General features: G+C 37.7%; 1 protein-coding gene across 1 annotated transcript in view; it reads left to right on the top strand.

Moving 5' to 3' along the window:
* Positions 1 to 2,617: 2,617 nt before the first annotated feature.
* Positions 2,618 to 12,140, top strand: part of GLRB (glycine receptor beta) — a 95,890-nt gene continuing 86,367 nt past the window's right edge. The window contains exons 1-2 of the mRNA XM_027067936.2: positions 2,618 to 2,861; positions 4,465 to 4,614. Coding sequence (XP_026923737.1) covers positions 4,493 to 4,614 — 122 coding nt within the window. The 5' untranslated portion in view covers positions 2,618 to 2,861; positions 4,465 to 4,492. The remainder of the gene's footprint in view (positions 2,862 to 4,464; positions 4,615 to 12,140) is intronic.

Raw genomic sequence — 12,140 nt, 5'->3', positions numbered from 1 at the left:
AGGTCTAGTTGGGAGAAATAAATTTGGGAGTCATCAACAATGGTACTGAAAGACCTGTAACTAGATGAAATTACTAAGACAGTGAATGGAAATTAAAAAAAAAAAAATAGAGAAAGTGAACCAACACTTGACAAGATTGAGAAAATAGATTATTTCATGACATCATTGGGAAGCTTTCTTTTTGGAAATATACAAAGCAGCTATATAAATGCAAATGGGCTATCTTCATAGATAATATTCAAAAATCTGAACTTACAGCTTCATAGGCCTGGAAGTGGTCATTTTAGGTCACCAAGTGTATTTCCTAACTTCCGGGCAAAAAACAAAAACAAACCCAAACCTATCCAAACAGTTGGACATGCTTTTCTTATGAATAACTAATTCTCCCAATATTATATCTACAGGTGGCATAATTACAAAACACTTCTAAGGAAAGTAAACCCATCAATTTTATGTGTTTACAACACATAAATTCTTCCAAATGTGTTCCTAAGATTTTGTAAATAAAAGGTAAGTCTATTTCATTACTGGAATCTGAATATTCTATTATTCCAAACTCTTAGTGATTCCTTGATTATGAGAAAACTAAGTTCAAGGTTTTCTTCAACTTCTGAACTCCTTTGGTTGCATGAAACTTTTTCTTTTACTTTTCTGTAGGGAAGGAGAAAAAATTTTCCCTCTATCCTTCTAGATTTTTGGCTAAGAACTGCTACATTTCACCACCAACCCAATAAAAGATTAACAGGAGAAATACAAACAAGTTTAATAACATGTATGCCTCTTTGTACACATGGGAAACACCCAGGAAAACTGAGCAATTCTCTGAAGTCCATCAAACCATCATCTTTTTTTTTTTTTAACGTTTATTTATTTTTAAGACAGAGAGAGACAGAGCATGAACAGGGGAGGAGCAGAGACAGAGGGAGACACAGAATCCTAAACAGGCTCCAGGCTCTGAGCTGTCAGCACAGAGCCCGACGTGGGGCTCTGAACTCACGGACCGTGAGATCGTGACCTGAGCTGAAGTCAGACGCTTAACCGACCGAGCCACCCAGGCGCCCCATCAAACCATCATCTTAAATACCATCTACTGCTAAAGACAAAATAAGATGTTAGAGGGTGGGGCAGTTGTCAGGCAGGAAGGCCAGTTATGGGAGGTTTCCAGGAAAAGCACAGTAAACAAGTGTATCGTTGTTATGCAGATTTAAGTCAATGACTTCTCCACTGATAAAACTTTCTAGAGATTTAATCAACCTCCTCTCCCTGGTGGAGAGAGAAAGAGAGAGACAGAGAGAGAGAGAGAGAGAGAGAAACACCCTTACAAATGGAGACTTCCCCTCTACAAGTGAAATGGTTTTTACAAAAGGGTAACTTCTCAGTTTTCAGAGCTTTCTCCTATGTCTGTTGTATCTTAAAAATGATCAGCTCAAAGTAATCCTTATCCCAAAGAAATATAGTTTGGGGTAGCAAATTCTGTTCCCCTTCAATTCCTTACATCACATATTCTCCAAAACTTGCATCTTATAAAACTTATACGGTCAATGCAATTCTCCTTTATATACTTGTAAAATCCCAAAGTCCTATTCTGATCCAATTTGGAGGCTCCCAATAGAACAGTTCTTTAAGTAAAATAATGATCAGATGCTAACCTTAGGCAGCAGAACGTCTTGTGAAGCTTATAAAACAGGGTTAGGTACGGAAAATGTCCCCTTCTGCTCATATCATCTGGTTTGAAATATTTATTAGTGGATACATCTGTAGGCCCCAATATACAGTACTAAATGGTGCTCATCTGGGACAATGCTTTGTTCATAAAAAAGTCAGTTAGGCATACAGTCAAGCAGTAATAGGAAAGTTTTGTCTGTTACCTGAAGGTGCATAGTCAAATAAAAGGCTGCTTCCTAAAAAGCGACAACCAACATTTTGCTACCAGAAGACGGAGATCATATTTGACTCAAATGTAAAATCAGACTTTGAGTTGCTGGTAAATTCCATTCAACATTAAGCAAATTCCTTAATACATTTGAGCTTCACTTTCATCATCCGCAAACCGGGAATGACGACATAAAACTTGCCCAGGAATGAATGATATAATGCAGAAATTGTAAAGTTCTAGACACATGCTAATTATGTAACAAATGTTAAAATAGCATTACCTGAAAGATTATATGGTGTTAGTAATTTCGACCAATTTAAGCTTGCTTAGAAAGGTCAAGTTGTTAGAAATAGTTGGTAAAATTCAAGGGATTAAGTTAGATGCCAAGAGTCTGATGATGAAATTACAGAAGCTGTGTTCATCTGCTTTATCTAAGATCATTTGTTGTTTTCCTGTTTTTGTAACTAGTGATCAAAAGTTGACCCTAAACGATTTCAGCTCCTTGAAAGGTCTGTCTCCTTCTGTCCCCAAACTGGTCCTCACCCCCCCACCCCCCTCCCCGCGCCCGTCGTTTCCAGTCCCCTGCAGGGGGACTACATTTCACAGAACCCCCTCCAGGGCCTGGAGGGGAAGGTGCTGTGACGTCCTTCCACGCTCGGTCGGAACACCTTCTCCCTCCTCCCGGCCCGCCGGCCCGCCGTCGCGCCAGCCGGCTGTCCCGCGGGCCAGCCGCCCCGGCTCACGGCAGCGCGGCCCGCGACCCGCAGCGTCCCCGAGCGCGGCTGCAGACGCCCCGGCAACGGCGCGCCACGCACGGCGCAGGCTCCGCGGCCCGAGCAGGCGCGTCAGCCGAGCTCGGCGGTGGCGCGGGCGGCGGGGACGCAGCTGCCCCCGCTTTGCGCCCGCCGCACCCCCAGAAGCCACCGCCGTCTGGGCCCCGCGCCGCCGCGTCCTCGCCTGGCGGCTGCGGGCGGGGGCGCCTCCGGTAAGAGTCAGGGGCTCCACTCGGCTGGGGGTAGGGGTGGGGGGCAGAGAGGACGGGGAGTGGGCGGCGGCGGTGGTCTGGGGACCGGAATAAATGCTCTGCGGGGAGACCGGGTCAAGCCTGGGAGGCGCGGGGAGCACTGCGGCGTGCAGGGGGAGGAGGTGAGCGCTGCTCTGCGCGGGGAGAGGGGCACGGGGCGCCCGGCAGCCGGGTCACGGATGCGGTGGCGTCCACGGATACGCTCCGGAAGGAGGGATGCAGAGAACTGGGGGGGGCGTTGGGGGAACGCAGGATTTGCGGGGAGGGCTCCTTGCGTTGTTTTGTTTGTGAAGCTCCTTCAGTCATTGCAGTTGTCCCCCTTGAAAGGTTGGAGGTGAAGACAGAGAGCGTAGGGTTGGATTTCTGTCGACCCTTCAGCCCGTTAAGGATGGCCCTTCTGATTTCCCGGGGAAGAATGTGAAGGTGGGAGAAGTACCTGCTGCTGTGGGCAAAGGTGTCTGGAAGCAGATGCCACCGTAGGATGGGGAAGGGAGCGTCCAATGCTGGAAGTTGACAGAGGAGAGCCTTCTGTTGTTGCTCTTGGCCTGATAAGCCCCCTCTGTTGTCCTCAGTAGAGAGAACCAGGGAAGAAGCCGTTCCGGCTTCCCTCAGGGGCTGTAAAGGATAAATGGGAGAAAATGAGAGTTCCTGGGAGGAAGGAAGATGCAAATTATGACATTGGAGAAGGAGAATTATCCAGGTGAGATAGGAATTAAGTTAGTGTTGAGGATTATGACAGATCTCTTAGTCTGCAGAAAACAATGATGGGGAAACAATTTATGGTTTGGAAATGAAGGACTGCAAAAGAGGCTTAAATATTCCAGTGTCACTAGATGCTTAAAGTTTTTTTCTTTTTCTCTTTCTCTCCCTTTTGTTAATGCATTGGACCGGCAAGAATATAATTCTCATTTGAGCATAGAGAATGTTATTAAAATAGGACTGAGAAGATTATTTGGAAGGGTCTGACCACACTTGCTATTTTTTTCATATAATGTTACAGAATTTGTGGAGTCGAAAATCATCTTGATGATAAATGTTAGTAACATGAAAGTGGGAAAGCCAACAAGCTAACTTAAATCAATATGATCCTATTTTGAGTAAAATGTAACTTGCAAATTTAATGCATATAAGTAAAAAACAATGAATATAAAGTGTGAAACTTTTGGTACTAATTTTTTATCTCTATCAGTTCTTTAATATTTAGAATTATCTTTTCCTTTAGAATAGTTTTATTATTTTTGAAAAAAATGTACATGCAAAATTCAAACAATATAGAAATTTAAAAAGGAAATAAAGAATCCAATGTACAAGAAGAAGATAACCTTTTAACACTGTGTTAAACATCCTTCCAGGTAGCTTTCTAAACATTGGGATTATATTTCTGTGAATCACTATTTAACTTTTACTACTAAACATCACACATGTATAATGAAGGCTTACCATTTAGGTTTGAGCAATGAAACTTTCACGTATAAATGCCCTTGGCCATTGGGTAGTCATGGTCTACTCTGTAGAGTCCTATTGTTATCATTTAATGTAAACATTTTCTTGTTCTTTCTTGTAGATTGATCTCCTGAAATTTAACTTTCAAGATGAAGTTTTTATTGGCGATTGCCTTTTTTATTTTAATTTCCTTGTGGGTTGAAGAAGCTTATTCTAAAGAGAAGTCTTCAAAGAAAGGGAAGGGGAAAAAGAAGCAGTATCTATGCCCATCGTACGTTCTTCATGTCTTATATTCTTATATGGAGAAATGTTATTGCATTTTTTATCAAAGTAAGGTGGTTTATTAAAACACATATCAGCAAAAGTTTTCATATCAGAATATGTACCCATTGGTTTCACAAGAGAGGTTTAGCACGTGATAGCTATTTCCTAGTGTTTAAGGTAAAGTTTTATAAAGTTTTGTTCATGTTCTGGGATTATATGATTTCTATACATCTTTTATAAAATTAGAAAAAAGCATTACTATTTCTTTCAACCCTAAATATGCAACTATAATTACATACTGGAATTCTGTGTTTTGAGCAAATACCAGTTCAAAAAGATGGTTTTAAAAAATATTCCTAAAAATGAATATTAATTTAAAAATTTGATAGCTAAAGTAGGATTTTAAGGTGTATTTAGTTTATATTGATACATGGAAGAAGAAAATTCACATGAGATCAGTTTTCTATTTCAGTACTTTTCTGCAAAGGACTTAGATTAGGAGATTAGGTTATTTCTCAAAAAACATGAAAACAAATCCAAATCACCCACTCCTCCTTTTGTGGATTGGACTCTTTTTTTTTTTTTTTTTTTAAATAGGAAGGGTTAATATTGCTGGTGAATAACAGCAAATAGTACCTAATGGTTAGAGGAATTGAACAGTGTGTAAGCAAATGACTTAACACCAATATAATGTGTTTTTAGGTGATAATATATGTGGAGGTCTGAAATAAAAGTTAATTTGTTGTTATAGGTCAGTTTTGAATTAAGATTTTTTAAATGCCATGTTGATCATGGGTAATTTCAGGATCAACATCATTTAAAGGTAGACTATTATAGTTTGTAGATACTTTGTAAGAGATGTTAAGGTACATTTTAGGAAGTTTATTTTATAAAGAAAGGCTATTAAAATTGTTTTTTGGAATGGGTATTTATATGAGTATGTGAGACTAAAAGTCTGGAGACAGTATCATGATCCACATCAAAGTCTAGAATTAAATAAATTTCCCTATTTAGAAGTATCTGCTGGTTTTCAGGTTTAATAGTCCTGCTGCTTATTTCAGTGCTGCACAGTCTGATGTCAGGACCAGATTTCTGGGTGTGTAATAGGATGGCCCTGAATTCTACTCATGTGTCCCTCCTTGGCCATTTGCCCAACTGGGTATGAGGTATCTGATGGAGCAGGTTCAGGAATAATTGCCATCTGCAACTATCACTGTTCTTCAATGTCAAGAGCCTTGGTGTCACAACCAGGAGATAAGCATTTTAGGGAACTGGACATTGGCAGCCCTTACTCCTCCCAAGTGAAAGGACACATTCTCATGTTTTAGATATTCTTTGTATTAACCATTTATTTGATGATTGTTGGCATATTGGTACAAACTGTTGCGTATGTCTTAACAGTCATGGTCATCCTGTGTGTGGAATCAAGCCAACTTCAATCAGTCAGGTTTCTCTATATGTGGAGGTTCACGGGGCTCTTTTCCTCTTCCTTCTGCCTCCCCCATCAACTGTCATGAGTTGAGAGTTCTGAAGATGACAACACCAAGCCTGAGAACTACCATGTATCTTACATGAGTTCTTTAGAGGACATTCTATTCCTTTTCAGAATTATGCTGTTAAATTGTCTTATATATAAAATGGCTATATATTTAAGTGTCTATACTTAAGACAGATTTTTAAAGTTAAATCTAGTAGGTTAATTAAGAGTGAAACCATAAAGGTTCTGTTCTGATGAATATGAATATCTTCAAGCAGAAGGCCCAACATACACTTGCTAAGCCCATATCACAGTATTTTAGACGTGTTGGTAATTAATTGAAATTTTATCTTTGAAATTTTCTAACACAATTTTAAACTTTTTAGTATTTTATTTTTTTATAATTATGAGACTAGCTAAAGCATTATTAACAGTTGCCATGGTGATGCTGCCAAAAATCTGACTTATTAAAAAGTAAGTGTGCCTTGGAGAATAACATTTACATATTTTTTGTTTGAGCATTTTATTAAGAATTTTGACTTATTATCACTGAATTCAATGAACTTCAGAAGACTAGAGTTTTCTCTGGCTATGTTTGGGTGCATTATATTAAATTTCGTTGAACATCCAGATTAACAACCTCAGCTTTAATAATGTGCTGTGAAAGAATATGCAAATCATTGTATCTAGAGGATGATCCAGTTAGCCCATCTTATATAAGTTGAAAAAGTATAAAACATTTTGACTAAGAGGAATATTTGAGATTATGAAAGTTAGGTTCAGATCACATCATAATACTCTTTAATATGGGGAAGCCTTAGTGATTTTTTATTTAACTTTTTTTTAGTAGAGTTGAGGCATTGGAGTTGTATAGACATAGGCAGTTAATGTATGAGTGTAGCAAACACAAGCACAAATTTTCTGTTTCACTGTTGTGATAATATCCTTCCCCCAACCAAGACTATATAAGAAGAAAAAGGTTTTAAAATATAGAAGAAATAAAAGACTTGGGGTCCTTAACATTCTAGGGTTCAATTTTGATGTTGAGCTTGAATTATATCATAAGCTTTTCCTGGCTCTTTTACTATTTTTTTTTAATTCACATTTTTTTGAGATGCTGTAACATAAATTTATGCTGTTGTTTTTTGATGTGTAACAGTCATATGACATTGACAAGCTATCTGATAAATCTCCTTTCAAACATTTTAGAAATTTAATATATTTTAAAATATAAGAAATAAACTGTAAATGAGAAGATAATTTTGATTAAGTCCTTGGACATCGTGAGCTTTTTATTTTCCAGTTTGAATTTGACATTAACCTTCATTCCTTCTTTCTTCTGGTTGTCTATACGGTCGGCCTGAGAGATTCTGTCCAAATCTATGGCTGTAACTACCATTTATTCACTGTATTCCTAAATCTCTGTGTCCATTTCAGACTTCTTTGAAGAATGCCATACCCATAACTCCAATATTTTTATGTAGCTATACTTATTTTGACCTCGGGCTCAACTCGGCATGATAAAACCTGAGTTCAGAAATCCTCCCCACCACTCCTAATACCGTGTTCATTTTTCCAGCAAATGATACCACTACCTCTTTTGCTAACGGGAGTACTGGGGATCACCTTAGACATTCTCTTTCTACCTTAGCGTCTCAAATTGAGTAGTCTCCAAGACTTCTCAATTCAGAGTCTTTATCAGCTCTGGAATATGTCCTTCATTTTCACTCCCCTGTGGACACACTACTTTAATTATCTTCTCCACCTGTTTTGGTGAACTTTTTATTAGTCTCTCTGCTTCTTGTCTTCCTCCATCAATTCATATTTCACTGGAGTGTGTTTTCTGAATCTTCAGTCTACTCAAGTAGTTCCAATGCTTAGAGCCCCTTAAGCGCCTCCATAGCTTTCTATATAAGGTTCTCATTTCTTGGCTTCATACTCAAAGCTCTTGCTAAGCTGGCCTCTGACACCTCTAGCAATATCTTTCTTTACTTCTTCTTCTTCTTTTTTTTTTTGAATAGCCATTTGCCACCACTTTTATTTTTTTACACAGAGAGAGCACGTACATGTGGAAGAGGGTAGGGGGAGAGAGAGAGAGAGACAAAGGAAGAGAATCTCAAGCAGGCTCCACACACTGCACGAAGCCCCACACAGGGCTCTGTCCCACGACCCTGGGATCATGACTTGAGCCGAAATCAAGTGTTGGATGCTCAACCGACTAAGCCACCCAGGCATCTCCAGCAATATCTTGCTATCCCAGTCCCCCTCCCACCTCAACACATATGAGTCAGATCTCATACACACTTACTCTTTCACACCTCTAGAAGTGTTCTTTCCTTTACCTGAAATGCCAATGCTTTTTCTTTAGTTAACTCCTGCCTCAGTGGTCTTGTCTAAATCCATGGCTGTAAATATCACTTATTCACTGTTGAATCTTCTTAGACAACAAAATTCAACCAAGTAAATTTGAACATCTCATTGGTTTAGTAGCAGGTCATGAATCAGGCAGCATTCCATGTAGCAAGTACAGAGATGCTCTGAGGAGTTATACAACATGGAAGGTTTTTACAGGAAGGAGAGTGTGGCAAGAAGTTATTTAGCAAAAAAAGGATTATTTCAGGCAAGGCTACATTCCCTTAGAGGGAGGGGATCTTACTAGATGCATTATCTCATCTTTTGGGGAATGGAGAGGGCACATGTGACAGATTCCTCATTGATGCTGATCAGAACATTCCTGACTGACTAGTTAAAACTACATTTTTAGGGGACGTTGAAATGTAGTTGGGTTAGGTATTAGGTCTATATTTGGTGACTTGGCTTAAGTGACACCATTTTGGGCCTGTGGTTTTCTTTTTAATACACCTAAGTCTGTATGTCTGGCCCAGACCTCTCTCTGAAGAGCATCACACCCATATAACCAAATTTTAATCTGTTCCATAACGATCTCAAACCTTGGGAAACCTTCCCTAATCTGATTATTTGATCTAGATAATGACACTCTGTGCCTCCATAGTTCCCCAACTGCCTATCATGTTTATTATAATACTGTTTGGTAATCATCAGTTGTAATTGCCTGCTTTCCCCACTAGATTGTAAGCTCCTAGAGAGCAGTGTCTTATTGACTCAATCATCAGAGATCACAGAATAAATACATACAATAAAATTTTGTTTAAAGAATGAATAAAAACCTAAAGATCTTTGGCTCTTATAAGTCATTCTATCTGGGTTTTGTTAAGATACTTGAAAGGAACTTATATAAGTCCCTATGGACCATATTTAGAAATATAGTCTCAATATAGGGACAACTAGATGAGTTAACAACTGGGTGATTAGTGGAACATCTCCAACATGGATGATGTTTCCTTGTGAAATTTTGGCCTTATCAAGTTTAACATTTTTTTCAGTGACTGAAATAAGACTATACAGAGGAAACAACCAAACTGAGGATCGTGTGATTTGGGAACATACAGTGAATATCTGAGACAGAATTAGGATCCACTGTGATGTTGAAGGGTTAAAGTGATGGGCTGAATCTAAAAAAGATGGAAGTATAAATTGCACTTTTGTCAAGAAATCACCTGTGCAAGGATAGGATGGGGAAAATATGGTAGAAAACATTTGAAAGAAAAAATGAGATACTACATTAATTATATATATATATTATATACATATATAATATATATGTATATATATGCATTATATGTATATAATATATATGATATAAATGAGTATATATCATTACTTAAAGAAATTAGTATTTCTATTTTACCAATTTTATGTTAAGTGTATTAGTAGAATGATATTATTTGAAGCAAGATTTACCGAGATTTCTGTATTGTGCTAATCAATATTGCAGTAACAATTGAAATAATATCATGTCATACTAGGAAGAACTGAAGAAACTGAGGTATTTGAAAGTTGTTTTCAAATCATTGAAAAACTCTGATGTGGATGAGAAAGTAGATTTTGCTGCTTGGCACCAATAGTTAAAATAAGTAGTAACTGGAGGCACTCGGCATGAAGGGTAATTATTTGGCAGATATATTTTATAGAAAATTTGAACATTGGATAGGTGGTTAGACCAGATAGTGATATTTAAGGTCAATTTAATTTGTCATATTTTTAAGATTCTTTGATTTTATATATTGTATTTGATTACAGCCTTACTATTATCCAATAGAATGAGATAGAATCATTTGAAAATTTTGTTTCCGGGCGCCTGGGTGGCGCAGTCGGTTAAGCGTCCGACTTCAGCCAGGTCACGATGTCGCGATCCGTGAGTTTGAGCCCCGCATCGGGCTCTGGGCTGATGGCTCGGAGCCTGGAGCCTGTTTCTGATTCTGTGTCTCCCTCTCTCTCTGCCCCTCCCCCGTTCATGCTCTGTCTCTCTCTGTCCCAAAAATAAATAAATGTTGAAAAAAAAAAAGAAAAGAAAATTTTGTTTCAGTGCAGATTTAAACAAATCTGCCTTTATTTTTGGTGCATTGGCTTGGAAAGCGCACCCATATAAAATAAATATATCTTGGTCTTGTGTTAATAATAAGGATTTAAAAACCTTCAGTGGTAGAATCTCTTCTTGGAATTTCATGAACTATCATACTTTTAAAGTATGTCTTTCAAGCCCAGAAGATATTTCTCCTTTCTGATCTAAACCAATAGGAAGAAATATGTCAAGCTACTGTTCTCAAATAATGATTGAGGGATGGCAGATTTAAGTGATCTAGTCATACCTGCCATAATTTTTAAGAAAGTGGTGTATGTTGATATATTTGTATTTATATGTGCATTATATATGAAACCAGAACATATATAGTATACTTTCAGAATTTTTGATTGAATAAACCAAAACAAAAGAGAATTATCACAACAAAAAACATTACTTGTCACTTCTGTTTGTGCTATCAGCAGACATAATGTCACTTTTAAATACTGAATTTGGCCAGGCTGTAACCTTTTGGCACATGCTGCCATTTTTGCCATCACTGAGCCTAGGGAATCTTCTACCATTTGTTGAGGACTGTTTGAATTTCAAGTATATGATAGTTTACAGTAAGTGCACTAATATGTTTATAACTTAAATTTAAAATTTCCTTTCTCCCATTTTTGGCCCATACTTGTATCTGAAATATGGGGAGACTTAATAATATACCCTTGATTGATACTAGATGAGGGCTGCTATTATTTATATTAGTGTGTAGTCATGTTAGCATAAATGAGTCCCATCTGTTTTCCTCCAAACTGTTGGTACTCTACTTTTAAAATCATGACAAAGGAATTTGGTTCTGTATGTATAATGGAAAACGACGTGGCTTCTGTATATTAATTTGTTCACAAACTAAAAAAAAACAAAAAACAAAACAAAACAACTATGTGTGTAAAAGCATTTGGTATGTTATGAGAATTTTTTTTGTCTCTTAGAGATTTGACCATTTAATGATAACATTTGTATATATCAGTTATATGTGGTAGAAGGGTAGATGTACTGAATAATCAAAGCTATTACATGTTGTCTAAGTGTAATATTAGCTATTTTCTTCCTATTCTGATTTTCTTACCTACTATTGATTATAATAGAGTGGATTGATTTTAGTTTAGTTCTAGTTTCTTCCTGATGGAAACATTCAAGATAAATGTGTTGGCCAAAAGATGAAAAGCTGATTGCAAAAGGGTGTGGGTAATTTCTGTAATGAATACAATTGAAAATTGTATTATTATTACCATAACGCATCTAGCTTGAATATGTCACTAATGTTTCGTTATGCATTTTTTTTACTACCTGTTAAACAATCCCAGCTTACTGGCATGCTGTTGTTTTGCCATCAGGTGAATTAATGATCTTCCCTTTCCAAATAATTTCCTAGGTTTTGAAACTGGCATCCTCATTACTCTAGCTACTCAGGCATGAAACTTAAATGGAACCTGTCTTTCTTTCTCTTAGAATGATTTCCTCTATCTGTCATGTTCGTTGCATCTCCACTTACCGTCATTTTGAACTTTTTTCCTCAATAGTTTTCTAATTATTTGCCCTATTTTTTCTCTGGTCATTATTATTCATC

Source organism: Acinonyx jubatus, chromosome B1 (assembly GCF_027475565.1).
Source record: "Acinonyx jubatus isolate Ajub_Pintada_27869175 chromosome B1, VMU_Ajub_asm_v1.0, whole genome shotgun sequence".
Lineage (NCBI taxonomy): Eukaryota > Metazoa > Chordata > Mammalia > Carnivora > Felidae > Acinonyx > Acinonyx jubatus.
Note: the sequence above shows the minus strand (reverse complement) of the source record. Positions and strands in the feature narration are given on the sequence as shown.